Raw genomic sequence first — 21157 nt, forward strand, 5'->3', positions numbered from 1 at the left:
CTGAAGATGCTCCTACTCTTTACTGCACCTCTTCTTTATTCAACTCTAGGCTTCCCTATTCAGGTGAGAGTAATTCCACACAACCCTTCTGTTTACTGTATCTGATCTCTGCTTCTTTGACTGATGGATAAGCTCTCCTTTTAATATTTCCCAGCTATGTTTCTAAAAGAAATATATTAGTTTGTAATGTTATTTTACATCAGTGCCTGAGATTGACTCTTCCATTTCGCTCACTTTGTTGTTGTTGGATTTGATTTTTTGAGTTAACATTCAAAAATGAAAACTTAAGTATATTGGTTTTGCAGGAGTACGATGGATATGAAGATGCAAGTAAGTAAGATTTATACAATAATTTAAATATAAAAATGTAAAGAAATTACTAAAATAAGACTGTATAAAACAAAAATATCATAACCAGATCTTCAGATGGAGTAATTTGGTGTAGCCCCAGCAAAGTCAATAGAGTTATATTCATTTACACTATCTGAGGCTCCTAGTCTTGATAAGTTATTTATCCATGAATAGATATGCCACTAAATTACACTTATCTGGTTTCCAGTGAGATTTTGGCTTTCTGCTCAATTTCCCATCTATTTCATGAACTGTCACAGACCAATAAAACTTTATATTTTAAAGAACACTTTACTGGGTTAAATAATAAATAACAGTAGAAGGAATGAGAAATTAAGAGGTGCAGACAAAGGAGTAAGGATGTTTTCAGTTGAAATGGGAAAAGAGATGGAGTCACAAAGGCAAGGACATTCAGCAGCACTGGTCAGATGGCAGGAAAAGCACTGAAGAATGCACATGGACCCGCTGTGGTAAAGATGAGGGACTTTTTATGAAAGAAGGTCAGTGCTGTATGTATAGAGAGTGGAAGAGAAATTGAGAGATGGTGACAGCTACAAAAAGTCCAAGATTTTATGTACAAAGAGAGCAATTTTGTGCTAGATTCTGGAATGGATGGGAGCCAGAAGAGTTATTTGAATATGGTGTGTACATATGTATGTATGTGCATGTGATTGTATAGGGCTGAAGTCAGACAGTCACAACTGTACATACAAATGGCTATAGAGTTGGGAGATACAAAGGCCATAGTGAAAGGCTGAAGTCCTGCAGAGAGCAAAGGAAGGCAAAGCTTTCTGTAGGGATAGAGTGAAGGCAGTTGCAAATGGATAATGTTGTATAGTTTGTATATGTGTATGTAAAGAGAGAGAGAAAGAGAGAATTTTTATTAGCAGATTTCAGAGGGCTTCACAATCTTTTTTAAAATGTATTCATTCTCACAGAAGCTCTGTGAGGTTGGGAAGTGCCAGTATCCCCATTTTTACAAATTTGGGAAATGTCACAGAGAAGCTAAGGATCTTGCCCAAGGTCACACGGAAGGATGTGGCACAGAAGGGAATTGAACCCAGGTCTCACAAGCGCTAGGCCTTAACCACAAATATATAAAACAAGCAACCATAAAGCCTCATCTGGGCCATTCACTCTCATTTGTTTCATCAGAAGAAATGGAGGGAACCTATTGAAAAGCTCCTTGAAAAGAGCCATGGAAATAGTTAGAACTTGAAATAGAACTTCCATGCAATAAGACATTGCAAAGACTGTTGTGTGTTACCCCAAAGGAAGAAGTGTGAAAAGGAATTTTGTGTGAGATACTCAGAACTATGGTACGGCTAATGAAAACTGACTAGTTCCTCCTTCGTTCCCTGTCTCAGAATGTGAGAACAAAGGCACACTCCCAGATTACTAAAATTTCAATTAGTAAATTTGGAAGCAACTCAGGAACACACTCCATTGAATAGTGAACCATTGGAGCTCACAGCTATTTAGGGCCCTTAATGGAAATATTATGGGGCGATGGAATTTTGCAAAGTTGTAATTTATCTTTATTTCAATTTTTGTCTCTTCTGTGAAATCTGGTATTTATGGTGTTGTTAAAGAAACTTTGAACTGCATTGTTCATTGCCATCCTTGCTGATACCCAAAGCCCAGGGATGATGCAGCAGGCATGATGCAACCAGGCATGATGCAGCAGATGCATGCTGAGACTTCTACCTGCAGACACCCTAATACTTTCAGATCAAATGATTGCATGTTGGAAATGAGAAAGTGGGTGCAAGGAATCTTTCCTTTCACTCTGTACACACATGCAGGGGGTAAGCATCATCTGGCTGACAACCCTTGGGAGTTTATGGTCAAGCCAGCTGTTCTAATAACCCCAGAGGAGAGCATCTCTGAGAGGGATGAAGTTTCCCTTTGAACAACCAAACAAGCACTAATAAGGCCTTGTGCTTTTCCCTCATAGTGCACCATGTGCCTCCCCCAAAAGGTGCGCAAATATTATGATGCAGAGAGCATAAAAACAGACAAGCACATAAGGGGTGCACCTCTTGGTATGGCTTTAGCTCAGGGGTAAAGTTACAAGGACTGGGTAGTTTACCTTGCTAAGGCTTTACCATCCATATTTCCTCTTGTAGATTTTACTGCTTATCCTACGACAAGTGACGTGACCCCTTCTAGTGACATCTTACAATCCACTCAAGGTAAATGATGTAAAAACATGAACCCAATAACTTCCAGTCCTCTCATAGTTTACTCTGACTGTAAATGACAAGCATTTTATTATGAGATCTGGAGCACTGCTCTGCATTGTCTCTATCTTTGCTTGTTTCCTAGAGTGCCATATGGTAGGTGTACTGCCTGACACACAACGTTAATAAGCTATGGACAAGTTAGGCTTGAGAGTACCTGGTCGTATGCAGGTGTGCAAGGACCTGGACATATTATGTTCCTTGTTCTTCCCTAATACTTGTTCTGAACCCCCCACATAGTGAGCCAGGAGGTGGCTGGCCAAGCCTCTTGCTTTTTCACACAGGCCAGTGAACCTGGCTACTCTTATGAGCCTGCTCGTGTTGTACTCTGAAACTGTGCTGCAGTAGCCTTGAAAGCACAATATACACGAGTGCTTTGTTTGTAATTGATGCTCATAGCATTTTAAAGAAGGCTTGCTGGCATCCTCAAAATCACCCAGGGTATGTCTACACTACCCCGCTAGTTCGAACTAGCGGGGTAATGTATGCATACCGCACTTGCTAATGAAGCCCGGGATTTGAATTTCCCGGGCTTCATTAGCATAAGCGGGGAGCCGCCATTTTTAAATCCCCGCTGCTTCGAACCCCGTGTAGCGCGGCTACACGGGGCTCGAACTAGGTAGTTCGGACTAGGGTCCTATTCCGAACTACCGTTACTCCTCGTGAAACGAGGAGTACCGGTAGTTCGGAATAGGCACCCTAGTCCGAACTACCTAGTTCGAGCCCCGTGTAGCCGCGCTAACGGGGTTCGAAGCAGCGGGGATTTAAAAATGGCGGCTCCCCGCTTATGCTAATGAAGCCCGGGAAATTCAAATCCCGCTTCATTAGCAAGTGCGGTATGCATACATTACCCTCCTAGTTCGAACTAGGAGGGTAGTGTAGACATACCCCCAGAGAACCCTTATCCCAAGGAAAGAAATGCAGCAACTTGCAACTGATATGAAACTACATACTCTATTATCTCATACTTTCCATTCTCCAGAGCTCTGAGTAAGACTTCGGGAAAATTTAACACCATTGTTTCCTTCTACAGACTACAAATCCATAGTGTAGACAGAAAATTAAAGGTTTGGCTTTACTAGGATTTTACAAGCCAGCCAATGTAAACAATTTAAAAAATGCAACAATACAAAATAAGACCTTGTTTTCCATCTGTGCATCCCAAACTCAACAAGCCTTAAAAAAAAAGTTGCCCACTAATTCCATGTAAAAGCTGTGTCCTTTGTATTCTGGTTTTCAAGCCTGGATATCTAAATAGGGCTTTGAACTCTTTCATTCAGATACTCAGGTCAGCATGTAGGCACCGAATATTGGCATTGAAATGCCAGCTCGGGTACACAAATAATTAATACAGTCACCTTGTTTAGATGTCCAAGCTTTAAATTTAAACAACACATTGTTTGCCACATTTAAACAACAGGCATTGATAAAAACAGATTCATATTAGGATAAAATCTTGACCCCTCTTCCTTTTATCCTAACTGTTCACATCAAGTTCCCCATCTCAGCAGGCATTTAGGGCATGAAAGGCAATAGAAGCATAGCAAGCTCGCTCTGCAAGGGAGACAAGTAGTAAAAAATCTTGGCAGGGGAGGGGCAAAAATGGGACTGAACCCTTTGAATATCCCAGACCTGCTCTGCCAGAACGCCATCTATGATAGAACTGGAGCAAGCAATCTGGACCTTGGCAAGAAGTTCAAGATCAAGGGCTAAATTACAAATGTGTTTCGGTGTCTAAAGATGCAAAGTGGTGCCTACTGGAAATTTTAAAAGCACCTAAATGAATTAGGCCCTTGACTGACTAATAGAGTCCCCGACATTTAGTAATTTTTCATATGTTGCTGAATCAGTTAAAGCCATCTCTAAAATTTGCTGCCACTGAAGAATTTTAGGTTGCACTGAAGTTTCAGGGTCAATGGATCAGAACTGACTGACGTTTGATACAGATAAATTTGATTGCAAACTAGAGTAAAAGAGTGGAGAATCCGATCCAAAGGCTCTTTTGAATTTGTTCCCTGTAAAAGCAATTTTTGTTGCGGCTTTTAACTATTCATTAAGCGGAGAGAGAAAAAGGTCTATTCTTCGCCTTATGTTTGTGTAACATCCGTTCATGTCTATCCATTTGGCCTGAGTTATGAAATCTGGATTCAGTGGAACCAAAGATCTGCATCTTGAGGGGTGGTGATAAAAAAACCACAAAACAATAGACTGATTTATGAGACTGTGTTAACTAATAAGTAACCATAGCTCTTGTGGGGGTCACAAGATTGTGTACTTCTGAGCAGAATAAATAAATGGTTTTATGCCATACCATCTCATAATTTTCTTTTGGACTTGATTTTGATTTCACACACACTGGTGTAAATCAGAAATATGTTGAATGAAATCAATGTAGTAACTCCAGTCTGAAGTTGCTTTGGGAAAGGCAAACTGACATCTTTGCATTTCTGTGCAGAAGTGGAGCTGGCTGCAGTGACGGACACAGAAGAAGATGTTTTTAACCGAATTTTGAAAGCTAACGCAAGTAATGACTTCACAGCTGTATACGTATCTTGGTTCTTTTCCGTGTCTTTTATTCCTGCTGCCTGTTACAGCAATTGCAAATAGCAAATATTTCTCTGATCTTATGAACACACAGAGTTCTAGACAAACTTATAGATGAGGCATGTTCTTTTTGCTTAGCAGTCTTTTAATCTGCAAAGGATGTCAATCTGTCCAGTTGTGCCTGGCATGTCTGATGTTGAAGGTGCTAAGTATTTTGGAGAAATCTGAACTGTGCAGGCAGGTTAATGGCTTTAGATGTAATTTTGGATGTCTTTGTACTTCTTGGATTTAGAAAAAGATCATTGAATATTTAAATCATTGGTTAATTGTCTTGAATGCCAACATCTTGTAAGTAGCCATGGGTCTTCAGCCATCATAAAACCTCAGAATATGTGCTCATAGATGGGATATTTGGTGGCTGATCAGACCCACTATGTCCCCATTCCAACTTCTTTTTTGAATCTTCTGGGTGCTTTTGAATTTATTGCGTTAGTTTTCTTTTCTCTATATTCTGTTTCCCCCCTTTTTCCCTTCCAGCAGTCTTTTGAATTGACTTTATTCCAGCAGATAAAAATTTCTCTTAGTGTCTCTCATACATTTCTTTGCATACCCTCTTCATTCTGTCTGTTCCTGAAGCTTCCATTCCTACTCCCTTTTTTGTTCTCTGTTTTGAATTTTGAATAGTGAAATGTGGATATTTTTAAGGTAGCATAAACCTCTCTCTCTGTCAATTCTCATCACCCCTCCCTACCTAAATGCTAACTGAGCCAGAACATCCCAAACAACCAATCCAAACAACCCTCTCATCTTTCCATATTCCATTCCTCCTTCTGTCTGCACAGACAGCACCGAGCACTTGCGTGAAGGTGATATTGTTATGACAAGGAGCCGAAGTGCTATTGGCTGTTCGGGTCGCCCATGTTTTTGGACCCAGTCTAGTGATGGAATTGTCCGTGTCCCTTATATCTTCTCGACCGACTATGGTGATTTGCATGTCTATGTTTTTTAATTAATTGTCATTAAAATATTAATTAAATTTCAAATGCAAACTTAGTCAGTGTAACTATTTGAGGTAACACATGCCACTAGTTCACTTATGACACACATACAGAGACAAGCTATACATTACAGTGAGATAAGTGGGAAAAGAGAGCAATTGTCTCAGGTTAATTGTACCCATGCTGCTGACTATTCTCGTGCAGACAGTGATAAGATATATTATATACACTTTGTAAGGGATGTGTCTCTTGCATTACCTTGTGGATGCATTAATTATTTTAATCACATGGTTCAAAAGAATTGCCCATAATAATCAACCATCATCCCTATAATCTAAGATGAGAAACTCAGAAACTAGACTACTGTCCAAATCATTAGAACAACTGGAAAGGTGTGTCTAGACTACAGGGATTTTTCGAAAAAGTGGCCTTTTTTCAAAAAAACGTCCCCTACATCTACACTGCCTCTGCATTCTTTTGAAAGTAAATCGAAAGAACATGGCAGTTTTTTTGACCATAGAATACCTTGTTTTACGAGGAAGAACGCCTTTTTTTGAAAGTGCTCTTTTGAAAAAAGGTACTATGTAATGCAAACTGTGCTTTTTTGAAAGAGCATCCAGACTGCCTGGCATTCAGACTGCCAGACTGTGGCTTGCTTTTTCGAAAGTACTGTTTTTAGTCTAGATGCTCTTTTTTGAAAGAGGCTTTTTCAAAAATATTTTTTGAAAAAGCCTCTTTCGAAAGAGGCTTGCAATCTAGACGTAGCCTAAGAAAAGGGCCTTGCACTATGCCATTGAAACAACAAGGAGTCTTATGGCACCTTAATGACTAAGGATATGTCTGCACTTGCTCCGTAGTTTGAACTAGGGATGCAAATGTAGGCGACCGAAATTGCTAATGAAGCAGGGATTTAAATATCCTGCACTTCATTAGCATAATCTCGCTGGAGCGTTACTCCGCTCAACAGCTGTTTCGAAAGTGAAAGTGCACGCTGGGACGTATTAGTTCGAACCAAACCCCTTGGTTTGAACTAACATTACTCCTCAAAAAATGAAATCCCCGCTTCATTAACAATTTTGGTATTTTAGCAATTTCGATATTTAAATCCCCGCTTCATTAGCAATTTCGGTCACCCACATTTGCATCCCTAGTTCGAACTAGGAGCAAGTGTAGACGTACCCTAACAGATTTATTTGGGTATAAGCTTTCATGGGTCAAAAGCACTTCGTCATTCATGCATTGGACAAAGTGATTTTGACCTGTGAAAGCTTATGCCCAAATAAATCAGTTAGTCTTTAACCACACAAGATTCTTCGTTATTTTTACAGATACGGGCTAACCTGGCTACCCCTCTGAGACTTATCACCATTAAAACTGTTAGGGTGAAATTCTGCATGAGATTGACTTGCCACTTAAATTCCTCATAAGCCTCATTTTGATCATACATTGACTGTTATGCTTCATATAATTGTTTTTGTGCAACAAGTAAATTAACACTTTCTTCCCCAGATGAGGCACAAATGCAGAGGTTTAGTGAAGCCATGGCAGAGTTTGAAACTCTAACTTGTATTGATTTTGTGAATCGCACCACAGAACTGGACTATCTAAATATTAAGTCAGGGAAAGGGTAAGTCCCTCTGGCACTGTTTCTTATTAAAAAAGTTTTTCTATCCCACCTTTCATGCCTTTGCTTCTTAAATCTTGAGAGGATGTAGTGGGGAAAGTGAACAGGATTTATTCGAGAAGCTCCACGCCATTTGAGCATACAAAGTCTAATGCTCAGTGTTATGCAACGAGAAGCAACATCATGAACTAACCAAATGCAGACTTAACTCTCAAACCCAGGAAAAGCAGCATGAAGATAGAAATTGCAATCCCAATGCATGCTACTGTGCCTGGGCATTATAGCACACACTTGAACACAATATGATTCTTAATTTGCATCAGGAAGTATCAATTTTAATATATCACGGAAGAATTAGCCCTCTAAGTTGGGGGCATAGTAGTCTGTCAAGGCCAAAAATCCAGCCTAGGGAGAATTGTCCAATATCCCTGCAATTCAAAATGCCGTCAAGTTTGCTCATTCCCTAAAAGCAACCTCAAGATAAACTTTACAGTAGTTTTAGAAAATTCATGTTTCTAAGGAGCAGTGGGTATAGTTCACCCTGTGCAGGCGGACAGCATCTGCACCACTCTTAAGGATTTATGTGGAACTTAAGTGTTGTTTAGGTCTTGCATTGGCTGTCAGCACGAGGTTGAATTTCACCCTTGTATGTGCCCCTGATATCACAAAAGATAGAAGAGAATGGCCATTCACTCCTTTAATAAACTGTATTTTGAAATTCTCTGTACAGTTCCCACAGCTGTTTGAAAGCAAACTTTATATGGTTCTTCCTCTCTTTTGGTGTTTACTTTTCTTCTCAGCTGCTGGTCCCACTATGGAAAGATTGGAGGTGGGCAGATTGTATCTGTGATGAAACAAGGCTGTATGTGGAAAGGGATAATTCAGCATGAGCTGAACCATGCACTGGGCTTTCTACATGAACAGGCTCGAAGTGACAGAGACAATTATATAAAGATCATGTGGGAGTACATTAGTTCAGGTAGGTGCACTGGAACTCTTTTTTAGTGCAGAGGCTGGATTAATTAATGTCTTATTGTTCCTATCTGGTCTTTGTTCCTGGAAAGCGGGGGCGGAGGGGGGAACTGATATATCTAAGGATGATATTGTATATTACAGGTAATGAAGGCAACTTTAAGAAAATTGAGAACTCCAACAACCTGGGCCTTCAGTATGACTATTCCTCAGTGATGCACTATGGCACGTAAGTTGGAATGTGGGATTTCAGTTCCTGAAGGTGAATAGAGACAAAATCTCTTCGTGAAACTTAGGAGACACAATTATCCTTTATAATTATCAACTTTAAATTTTTCCTGATGAAAATATGATTGATTGTGATTCAGTTCAAATAGACCCTTTCTGCAGGATAAGTTCATTATCCTGTATCTCCTGAGTAAAGTTCTTTGACAGGGCGGTAAGGATTGTTCCATATTTATTCTCCTCACATGACATCCAGATCAAGTTTATATAAAAGATACTTTTGACAGCACTGTTGTTTGATCTTGTTTCTGAAAGTCTTCAAGGCAGTCACATAAGAGCATTATGTCTCACTTGTCACTACTGAGGACATTGATTACTAGGCCTCAACCACAGATGGGTACATTTATTATCAATTGGCAAACATAGTGTGTCGTGGAAATGCATCCAAGCAGACAAATAGGCCAGGTTCCAATGTTCTGTTATTAACAGTACTACATACTACTTCTCTGCATTCTAACACCATGTGCTCTGGACAATTTCTGTTGGTACTCATGTGGACCTCATCTCCACAGTATGTGAAAACCGCCAAGTTAAATATGACAACAGCTCTCTCTCTCTGCCCTGCACCCCTGACAAAAGAGGTAAACAAAGAGGGCTTTGTCATGGTGAGTGGGGGTTGATTTGGCTTTTGGGAATTCTTTTGTTTTCGTGAATCCCAAGAACAATGGAAAGCTTGAACAAAGAGTTAAGTTTTACATTTAGCTCACAATATAATGGGGTCAGTGGCCATTCTAATGTTATGTGTCCATGAAGTCCATAGTTTTAAGAGTGGCTACTGTGAAGCTTCTTTCTTCCATGGTCATGATCCTTCATCATTCCTTTTAGTTTTTGGAGCTCCCATGGAACACAGATCCTGCAGGAGATCATAATCATGGGGGAAGGTGCAGCTTCCAAGATATCTAGGACCAGTCTTATACAAAGCTTTAAAAATCAGGACCTTAACCTTGGATTGGTCTCTGTGTTAAGTCCTCAATAGTACTGGGGTTCTCGGAGTCCAATCTGGTGGCCTTAAAGGGACACATAATTTCTTCAGGTGGTCATATAGCTGACTGTCAGCTAAAATTTGGCCTCAGATTTAGATTTTTGTAAAAATTAGCTTTAAGAATAAGAGAAATGTCCTAATGTTCCTTCCCCCCACACCCACACCCATCACCATAAACAGCAGAAACTATTTTCCTTCAACAGAACCTATATATCACTTGAGCTAAAGTGTACTTTAAAGTATGATTATTGGGCCAAATTCACCATTAAGGTAACTCCATGAATTTGGTGTTAGGTGGTGCCTAGGCCAGACTGGTGCTGGTCCTCTACATAGGGATGAATGTACCATGTACTCAGTATTCATTACTTTTCTAGATGAAATGGTTGGTCACAAGAATTATACAGCTGTAATGTAGGGTGGGAGTATTAATGCACATATTATTCTTGGTGTAAAGCATATGGATTATACAAATGAATACTGTAAAATGTCTTTAGATATAGATAACGTGATTCTTCTTGTTCCTGCAGAAATGCTTTTTCTAACACCCCTGGGAAAGCAACAATTGTGCCAATTCCTGATGCCTCTGTACCTGTTGGGCAGAGATATGGACTGAGTAACCTGGATGTGGCCAAAATCAACAAGCTCTACAACTGCAGTAAGTGCATCATATCCATCCGCTCATCTACTGTTCAGAGCCCTCACAGAGGTACTAGAGTAGCCCTGTAGAGAGATGCTGCATCTGGAACATCCTGAAACTGCTATGTTCAGTGGGTCGTTGTGTGCAGTGAGAACACATGGCAGGTATTCAGAGACTGAACCTGCAAACCAAAGATGAAGACTGGGACACATCTTGACTACACAGTATACGATTTGTTTCCAAATCTGTTGGACCAACTCATCCTTGGTGTAAGAGGGTGTAGTTCCATGGAAGTGCTCTGAATTTGGCCCATGTAGTCTTTCCATTGTGTGCTTCCTTTCGGTCATTTGACTTCTGTGGAACTCAAAAAACAACTATAAGAACTTCAAAGCATCTGTTATCACACTAATCTCTGACTGCAGACATAGGTGATTTCAGAGCTCAAAAGACCAAAACCAGTGTTGAGCCTCTCCAATCTGAAACAGTTTAGTCACAGCTTATCCATCCAAAACCTACAGATTTTTAAACACTTACATTATAATTAACATTTTAAAATAATAAATATTTAACTCTTTAATTTTAACTACCAGAGAAGGCATAGTCCCTCCCATTCAAAATACAAAACTAAATTCTAAGTCTCGGGGGAATCAGGATGAGTAGAAAACATCCTCCAGAAAAAGAAGATACTTTGCTGACTTTCCCCATCACTACTGGAAACCCATTCAGCTCATATGCCAATCCCTCGGAAAAATTACATTTTCTCACATTCTTCTTACACGTGTAAAAAGAAATTGTAAACGTATGGCCCTTTGTTTGGTTCTGGACTTTAGATACAAAAATCTGGTGCTTTCCCCTCGTGCTATGTACTTGTTATTTCAATATAGATATTTATGAATGATCTGCAAATTAGAATTACGCATCTCTTCATTTAGTGGAGTGAATTTAACTACTGCATATATGGAAAGACTTTAACATTAAGGTTGACAGATAACAATATGGAGATCATTTCATTCTAACCAGAGCACGCTGTACCTGACTTGAATGTAAAAGAGTCTCTAAATCTGATTCTGGTATAATCTTTGTTTTTGTTTTTTTCTGTCAGATCGCTGCAGCATCATCCTTGATAGCCCATCTGGGTCACTGAGCTCTGAAAGCTACCAGTCAAAGAACTCAGGCAATGCTACCTGTTTTAGTCTCATCCGAATCCCATCCAAAAGGGTAATTATGGGATCTGATAGTTTTTTATATGTAATTGTACTGATGTCTGTCTGATTATGCATTTAGCTTTGTTTGTTACACTTCAGTTGCCAGATAGAACATGACACAGATTTCAAATTAAGTTCCTTTCTTGGGATATACAGCTGACATAATAGCTATTTTCTTTCTCTAATTTATAACATTCATATTCACATGCTTAAACTAGGGATAGAAAAAGACAGGAGTAGTTTTGATTTTGAAAAACTTCATTGGTTGGATCTTAGTTTTGCAAAACCAATGGAATGGCAGTTCACATTCAGATCCTGTTCTTAGAGCCCTGCAAATCTGCAGCTATCTGCTTTATATCCGTTGGTACTGCATCTGTATATGTGGATGCAGGTATACACAGTTCTTTTGCATATACAGATGCAAATGTGGATACACCTTTTGTATCTAGAAGCCTACAAATGTGTGGATATCTGCTTGATATCCTCAGGTACCACATCCACAGATGTGGATATCTGCAGCTCATTTGGGGGAAACTGATGAGGATACAAAATGTTTTATCTGCTCAGGGCTCTGTCTGGTTTATCTGAACCACAAAAGTTCAGGACATGGGAGGAGATGATAGATAACTAATTCCAGTTCTGGTTCATATCCAGTTTCAACTTACTCTGTTCTAAAGGAACCTGTCTAAAATGAATCTGATTGGTGGGCATTAAAAGGGCTGTTTCCTCTTTCCTTTCAGGTTTCTTTGCAGTTTGATGCCTTTAATCTGCAAACCTCCAAAGACTGTAAAACTGAGTATATAAAAATATATGATGGAGTCAGCCAGTCTTCTGAGGTTCTACTGAACAAGACTTGTGGGACAGAGAGTCCCCCAACAATAACAGCTTCTGGCAAAAACATGCTTGTGGAGTTTGTCAGAGGCGGCACTGGTGCAGCCACCGGCTTCAAGGCTTCCTACACCTCTGGTAGGTCCAAGCAAAGGAAGAATGACAGAGAATCAGATACAAACAATGTTACATCTGAAGTCTTTTAGCTTTATCATCATCCCTCAGCTTGCTTTGCTGATGTAACAAGATCCGTCTTGTCATGATTCAGTAACTAATTTCAGCAGATGGAGCACATTCGTTAACACTAGCGAGGTCATCAAGGTGATGTGGTTCCCAGACTCTACAGTTTGAACTTTAAGTAAAATTTGGATCGAGTTTGCCTAATATATTGCCAAGGGCAGGATTTTCAGAAGCACTCTGCTGGCCTGCCTCTGCTCCCATGGAGTCAGCGGGTAAAACTCGTTTTATTGACTTGAGTGGGAGCAGAGGACAATGGAAAGTGCTTTTGAAGCTATTCCTCTAAGACTGCAGCCCTCCTGATGAAAATGGTGTTACTTTATTTACCCCAGCTAAGAGAATAAAATCTGTGTTAAATAACAGCACAACAATGCAGTTTGTCTTGTATATTATTTTATTACACAAGATAAATCATCATTATGTATAAAAATATGGCTCCTTTGTAATGGATCCAGCTCACAAGCCCACAATTCAGAGGGACCAGAGAGACACACAGAAAGGCAGATTACTTGGGAAAGAGGTTACATAACAGGCAATATTTCTGACCAATAATTCTTCCTACCAGTTAAAGATCTGTTGATTTCATTCCCTCATTCTGCTCCCCCACAAAAATGTTTTCTCGGGACCACTTGGGATTCCCTAAGGGTTGGACTCTGATGTCTGTATGTTACATCCATTCATGCTAATGATGGTTATGGACATGTATGGAGAGGAAAGTATGCTGGATTTGTGTGTGTTTCAGGGATTACTTCTCAACTACTAGAGAGAGATGCACAAATGTCCTGACCAGAAAACAGCATTGTCTGGCACCCCAGTAATCATATAGTTCACACAAACCAGTGTTCACAAAGCAAGATAGTACTGCAAATTCAATATTCTCTTCTTTTTTTTAACAGTAAAGACACCACGTGCCACATGAGAAGATCGGCATAGACTCTGAAAGGAAGAATTTATTCTGTGAATATATAAATTATGCCTTTGCTATTTTGCTTCCTTTCCTGCTATAATCAAAAGGAAATTTTTATTCTTTATGAATCAAACTCTCCAGGTTCTCTAGCAAGTGTGCTCCCTGATTCTAGAGTATATGGGAATTTTATGTCCTCTGTATCCCCTTTTGTGTCACATAAGATCAGTCCTCGACACGAGCATATAAAGTTATTGTCTGCACAGTTAAGTTATTGTCTCTTTTTATTTAACTAATGATATTTTAATAAAATCTTCTTTTAAAAAAGTCCATCTTTCTTGTACTTTTTTGAGGGGGGACCCACTTCATTAAATTGTAGTTGGGGTTCTATAGTATTTTGATGGACCTCTTTTCACCTCTGTGCTTTTTTATACACAAATTATCTGTTTTGGGGTGTGTGGTTTTTTTCAATAGTAATGATGTTTGTAAATCCAGGGGTGAAATCCTGGAGTTCATTATATGCCTTATTTGGATTTCTCTGCCTTTGACATTTAATAGAAACCGCTATTCCTATTATCTTTTTTATGCTCATTATAGAGCGTATTAAGCTCTTCAAACCCATTATCATACCCAAAGAAAAAGCATAAAAAAGAAATTCTTATGTATAGAATGGCTGCAGAATTTGCTACCCCTGCCCTCTGTTGAATGGAATCAGAATAGCGCTATGATGTCGCCATAGTTTCCAAGTAGCTGCATCTGTATCATCCATTCCCTGGTCCATTGCAATGGTTTTTAGTCAGGTGTTAAGTTACCTGCCAACATGTGTCTGGGCAGAGAGCCTTGTCCCGTTCCCTTTGGCCCATGGGTTTGGGCTGCATGGCTTGCTGCCACATGCTGTGATACCCCCCAGCAAGCTAGGCTGTCTAATGGCCAGCACCTGCCTGTTGCTGTCTTTCCCTGAGGCATTGCTAGGTTTGCTATCTTTCCCAACCAGACAAACCAGACACTACTCACACCAATGGCTTCCAATCTGTTCAGTCAAGAAAGCTGGTGAACCTAGGCAGCGAGCAGGGCATCACCAAAAGCTAAAGGCTACCACATAGCCTTGAACAGAAGGTACTGGCTACTTCTTGGGTCAGAAAGAAGACTCTTAGCTTAAATGCAGCCTTTTTATTCCAAAAGACTTTCCTTTGTCTGATGGTCTCTAATAAACCTAGTTTGAGCTTCTGGACAGGTTTGCAACCTAAGGAATTCACCTTAATCACTCCTCACTGTTTTTTGGTTTCTGGAGTTGTGGAAAAGCTGTGTCCAACCTCTGGCCTACAGGGATACACAAACTTAATACGATAGGGTCTCCAAAGATATTGCTTAGGGTTGCAATATCTGTCACGGATGTGTGATAAGTCCCAATACTGTTACAGCTAAAGAAAATTCTAAGATAAAAATACAAGGTATTCACAATATTGTGCTCCACAGCAATCAGCAGACAAACACAGACACGGGCGAAACTTTAGACTTTGGGCAAAACAATAGAAGAAGAATGCCCTTTAACCAGAAAAGTCAAGACAAGATATCATTTGTGATGCTGCAAGCAAACTTACAATTCATCTTTAGATGAAGAAAAACCAAAACACCCTATACATGCACATCCAAACTCCCAAAGCCTTTGCTGTTTTCATGTTAAACTGCCCCCATAATCACCTCACCAGGATGAGCATTTAATATATCATGACATGTGTGAATCACATATGGTGGAAAAAATGTCTAGATAGCCACAGGGCCCCATCATCTTGAAAAACTGAGACCCTGACTTTCTGCTGCTTTGCACCTTGTGGAGTCCTTAGCTGCTTGGCAGAGTCATTTATACCCATGAAAAGTGATTCTGATTTAGGAGCAGTCTACACCCACTTTGCACAAATGTAAATAATAAAACTATTCTGAATGCCAGGTCAGGCTCTGACTGTACATACTGAAGGCCTGGCTGACCCTGACTGTAATGTTTAATAAGAACTCAGTAGTTTATCAAGAGAGAAGGCCTAAAACTTATTTATCAACTGTCCAAGCACTCAGCTCAGTCTGAATTTGCTCCAACCTGTGTAAACATTCAGACCCAAATTATAAGGACTGGCAATAACACTTAGGGGACTCTGTCTGTACAGCTTATGAATTCTGCTTCATACTGGGAGCTTGCGATAAGGTGTGTACTGCACAGCAGGGTTCCTTCTAAGCTGAGGGGCAGCACAGCCCTGCAACTGCTCAACCAGCCACACCCAGTCAGGGGCTCAGGACTCCGCACAGGGAGCTGCCTGACTGGGCGGGGCTGATTAAGCAGTTGTGGGGCTGTGCTGTCCCAGATTAGAGGGAACACTGTTCCACACAGGCTCTGAAAGAGTTAACTGGAATTGGAGCGTTCAATTAGGGCCCCTGCTTGCACCTGGAGGGTGGACCAGGCCTAATTTAAGATGGGTCCCAGGTGCATGGTCACTATAGTGGAAAGAACTAGAATGGAATGAGGGGAGTGTTGCAGTAGACTATGTGAAGGAGGGAAGAGGAATGTTCTTACTGGGTAGAGAACTCTGGTAAGAGACCAGGAAAGACATATAGTTGCTGCCAGTGTGGTAGACTCTAGAGGTGAGCTCTAATAAAAGAGGCAGGGCCTGGGCCTGTAGGGAGAAAACTCTGGCAAACAGTTAACTGAGGAATAGAGCCCAGGGGAAACTTATGAGGGATGAAAATTCCTGCCTCAGGTGGTTTTAAGTGGTTTTAATTCATAATTTCACTTGGTGTTGTTGCAGGAGGCAAAAGGGGAAGACTGGCAAGCACCATGAGAGGTGGTGGAGCCAAGAAACACCAAGAGACTATGGAGCCCTGAAACAAGGTGTGTAAGAACCCCTGGGCCCTGAGTCAGGATGAGAGAGTTCACATAAGGTTTTTGAATTGCTTGTTGGTGGGTCACCCTGATGGTGGGGGTGAGCCTACGACTGATGTGGCCAGTGACTGGAGGTGCTAAATGCGGGTGGCAAAGGGCTATGATACCAGAGAGGATTTAGTTATTGACTGAAGTGCTTTCCCATTGAAACAGAATTGCTCCAAACAATAGGCTGGCTCCTCTCCAGGAGAGAAGTCATGTGGTAAGGGTCTAGGATCAGCTGAAGTGGTATCCATAGGCTTTGAATTAAAAACACAGCTGAGGGCTTGTGGTTGCCTGGCAGCTGCCCAGGGTTGCTGCAGCTATTTAAAAGGCTCCTGGTTGTGCTGCTACCCTGGCCAGAGCTAGAGCCACAAGCCTTTTAAATAGCCATAGCAACTGTGGGTGGCTGTCAGGCAACATGGCAGTGGGGGGGCCAGATGCTGCAAGCCCTTTAAATAGAAGCCCTTGCGTTGCCTGGGAGCTGCCCAGATAGCATTGTGACCATAAGTTGTTTAAACAGTATCCTGCTGTCTAAGCCACTGCCTGGAAATTCGGTGGCATGGGCAGCAGGATATAAATAGGAAGTGGCCAAATGTAGTCCGTGGGCTGAATCTAAATGTTAGGCGGGCCAGATCCGGCCCCCAGGCTGCATCTACAGCCTGTAACTCAGGGCTGAGTGCGTCCCTGGGCCATTCCTAGCTCTACTAGTTTGGTAATCTTGAGCAAGTCCCAACCTTGCTCTGTGCCTCAGTTTCCCTTCTTGTGACAAGGGGGAATCATACTGATTCTTCTTGTAAAGTGTTTGATACCTACCAATAAGAATTAGGGCTTCTTTATTATTATTATTATTATTTCAAGAAAAACTGCTTCTGTCACTAATGCTGATGTATTGGGGTCTTTGGGCACTACTGCAATACAATCAGGACTGGGGCCTCATTGTGCTAGGCATCTACAGAGACAGACCCTGCCCTAGAAAGCTTACCATCTCGTGTATGTAGGCTATGTGCACAGATGTTCCAATATACAATGAAGCTTGGAAAGGGGCTACAGGGACTCTGCCAGGTAGAAGGTTAAGAGCCAAAGGATAGTAGGTTGAAGATAAAGCATTGCAGCTATATATCTTAATGTTAATACTTAAAAAAATAAAACAGCAAATAGTCCCGCAGCACTTTAGACTAACAAAATGTAGATGGTATCATGAGCTTTTGTGGGCACAACCTACTGGGAAGCAAGTGAGCATGAACAAGGAGTGAAGGGTGAGGATGCTGTGAACAGAGGATACTGCAGAGCTGACTTAGGCCATGGCAGCAAGGAAAATGACAGATTGGCTTTGATTTATGCCCATGGATTTCATACTTTTAGCTGATTTTTTGCCTTCCATTTCTGGAATGCCCCCAGATAGCATTTAGGTCATTCCTGCATCTCAAAACTGTCTTCTCTGATTGAATTTTTTTTATCACTGAGAGGTTGTGTGCTATGGGAGAACTAACATTTGTGGGCTATCCAGAGACAAAACACAAGTGTAATCTACACACTTGATGCAGTTCACTGTCTTGTGAAGCGGCACTTGGACTAGTTACAGAGCGAGGAGGAGTGTGCTCTATGGCCTTAGCTGAGAGTCTACTGGCAGTAAAAGCTCATGCGCTAAGCTGCAGAGGTCCCAAGTTTGGTTCAATGCGTCAGCATAACACAGGCTCTTCAGTTTTACTGAGTTAAACCAGGCAAAGTCAACACTATACCCCTGTCAGGGATTGAGGTCATCTAGTTTACCTTTCAGTAACACTAAAATGCCTTGTCGTTACTACACTTCTATTTAGAATAGCTCAGACACATTAGTTAACCTGTGGTGTTAAAATGCGCCCTTTCAGTGGTGATGACAAGGCCAAAGAGACCCCTGCATGGATCAATGCAGTTTTGTTCCATTCTCCAGCCTACGTGCAAAGCTAAGGAGACCACCATGTGCAATATGGGAACAATTTACAGCTCTAGGAAACTGGCTCTTACAAGAGGTGTGTGTGTGTATGATCCACATTGTATTGCCAAGTCCCATTTCTCTAACCCCCCGATCAAGGAAATATCAGTTCACAGGTCAGATTCCTACATCTATTAACAAAGAGCATTTATTTTGGTGTTGAAAATGAATCTGTAACTGAAAAACTATTGCAGGCAAATGGTAAAGAGCAAGACGAATTGGAATCCTTCTGGGCGCACTCTTCTTTTTGCTTAGTACCGGGGAAACAAGACTTTCCTTGAGTTTTCTTCATGATGGTGTAACTGCAATAACAGAACGTTTGTAACTGTAGCAAGTGTCAATTCAAGGAGCATGTATATAATGAGTTGAAGTATAGCGTGCTAGTGCTGTATGCTACCCTGTAGAGGGCCAAGTTCAAAGGATGGTTCATTTCCTTTATCCTATGCCAGCAGATGCTGAAAGCATAGTGGAGATAATGTACTTAGGTTTCTCTCCACAAGGATAATAAGGTGCTTGCCTACTGAAATCAGTGGGAGTTAGGTAGCTACCTATGTTTGAGAATCTGAGCCATAGCAGGCTTTGGATCAGGCACTGAGCTCTCTTTGACTTCAACGGGTTATGGACTAGAACTTAAGCCATTAGAGATGGGGAACATTAAATCACTCTGAGGCTTCTCTTGGCCTGTGCGAAAAGAATTCTGAATGTGCAGCCTCACAGAACAAGGATGTTCAAAACTGGGACAGGAAATCTGTTATGCTTCAAAAAGGCTTGAGTGTACCATGTGCATCTATATTTTTACAAACTGCTAGGGTAAAACTCGAAACGTCTCAGTGTGTTATACATATGCAAACAGACAAAGCTAGTAGGACTTTTACGACCTAAAATCAGTCATAATTGTAATGAGAGCCTTTAACTTCACATCCTTCTTCCCCTCAATGTTTGTCTTATGTTTCATCTCCAGGGACAGCTTTTCAACAGAACTTGAATGACCCTATTTTTCACAAACTGAGTGCACAGAAATGCCCACTGAGAAACTTAAGATCAAATCTAAGAGTTCAATATCTATTAAGGATGTAAAATCTAAGTTAACCAGTTAAATTTAACCACTTAACCAAGATCCTGCAGGCAGGGAGCCTAGCCAGGCTGTAAGTGAAATGTTAACAGGTTACATTCACACTAAACTCTGGAAACGTGACGACTTTTTTATTACAAAATGAGAAATGACCTACTTTGGCAATTCTGCCTTTGTTTAACCCCAGTGGTTATGTTTCATATCTGAGGACCCTTTAAACCATTGGACAAAGATCTTCTAAAGTATTGTGTGCCTAAATATCTTCTACAGACCTGGACCTAACCTCAGGGGCATGGTCCTCTGTTTGTCTGCAGTTTACAATGCATGCTTGTGTAACAGTAAAATAACCCAAAACAAACTAGTCTCGTGCTTTTAGCCACATAAAAATTCACCAATCCTCCCTCAATTTTTTGCAATTGGACTTACCAAAAGTGTAGTTCAGCATGAATCCAGGAAACACCCAAGCAAAGTCGCTGTGAAATTCTACCAGCACAGAGCTCTCAGAGGAGGTAAAGTCTGCAATCTGCATTGTCCCGCAGTATGGGCCAACAGCTGGGGATGTAGGTCGGCTCCCATCATGAATAATCAAATAGTCATACTTACATTCATCAATTTCTTCCAGCTCAAAGGAGACCATTGTTAGAAAGATCTATAGAAAATACAACAAAAACACTATGGTTGCATGTTATCTCCTTTCCCCTCGGTCTTGTCTAGTTTGGCAATTTTTCCAGGCCTAGACCATCTGCTACTATTTGTACAGTGCCTCAGCGGTAGGAGGCCCTGACCTAGGCTGGCCCTTATGTGTTAGTATAATGTAAATTATTATTATGGCTGTCAATTGACCTGCATTAATGCCTATGATTAACGCAGGGAAGGATTAATGCATTTTTTTAATGTGTTAATCACGGGCGTTACTGTTGTGCTGCCCCTTTGAAGTGCTGCTCCAGTGCTTCAAAGGGGCTTTGCAATGGTGGAGCCAGGGATCAGCTGGAGTTCCCAGCTGATCCTAGACTCCTAAGGCCTGCCCCTTGGAAACACAGCCACAGCGCTTCCAAGGGGCAGCGCTGCATGGAGCCCGGAGTCAGCTGGGGACTCCAGCTGATTCCGGGCTCCGTGCGGTGCTGCCCCCTTGAAATGCCGCCATGGTGTTTCAATGGGGAGGTGCACATGATTAATCACAATTAAATTTTTTTAATTGCTTGACAGCTCTAATTATTTATTAGAACTCAAAAAGCATTGGGCTTGGAGGTTGGGGGACACTACTGAATCATCTGGATAATTTCCTGTCCTGAGGTAGGTTTAATGTCACTCACTTTAGTAGTAAGGCATCAGATACCATTTTGAATATCCCTAGGAGCAAATATTCGAAATCCCAGTGTAGCATTTTGCTTT

General features: G+C 41.0%; 3 protein-coding genes across 5 annotated transcripts in view; 2 read left to right on the plus strand and 1 right to left on the minus strand.

Moving 5' to 3' along the window:
- LOC102449691 (astacin-like metalloendopeptidase-like) lies at positions 1-14137 on the plus strand. Its single transcript, NM_001286894.1, is given in 12 exon segments — positions 1-63; positions 306-330; positions 2481-2546; positions 5050-5118; positions 5981-6121; positions 7646-7763; positions 8561-8739; positions 8877-8961; positions 10527-10654; positions 11739-11854; positions 12582-12807; positions 13803-14137. Coding segments are annotated over 12 exon segments (1233 nt in total). The 5' UTR covers positions 1-6; the 3' UTR covers positions 13826-14137.
- Positions 13107-21157, minus strand: part of LOC102454145 (astacin-like metalloendopeptidase) — a 24740-nt gene continuing 16689 nt past the window's right edge. Inside the window, exons 11-12 of the mRNA XM_075927546.2 lie at positions 20192-20414; positions 13107-18995 (exon numbers count right to left, since the gene is read on the minus strand). Coding sequence (XP_075783661.2) covers positions 18982-18995; positions 20192-20414 — 237 coding nt within the window. The 3' untranslated portion in view covers positions 13107-18981. The remainder of the gene's footprint in view (positions 18996-20191; positions 20415-21157) is intronic.
- The window catches only part of LOC102449934 (transmembrane protein 263-like), a 404675-nt gene continuing 399849 nt past the window's right edge, over positions 16332-21157 (plus strand). The window contains exons 1-2 of one of the 3 annotated variants that reach the window (XR_012903537.2): positions 16332-16441; positions 16606-16688. The gene's annotated coding sequence lies outside the window, so the exon portion shown is untranslated. Of the gene's footprint in view, positions 16442-16605; positions 16689-21157 lie in introns of those variants that run through there. The other 2 variants (XM_075927549.2, XM_075927555.2) reach the window with 2 other exon arrangements.

The sequence above is a fragment of the Pelodiscus sinensis genome, chromosome 5 (genome assembly GCF_052426305.1).
Source record: "Pelodiscus sinensis isolate ZL-2025 chromosome 5, ASM5242630v1, whole genome shotgun sequence".
Classification (NCBI taxonomy): Eukaryota; Metazoa; Chordata; order Testudines; family Trionychidae; genus Pelodiscus; species Pelodiscus sinensis.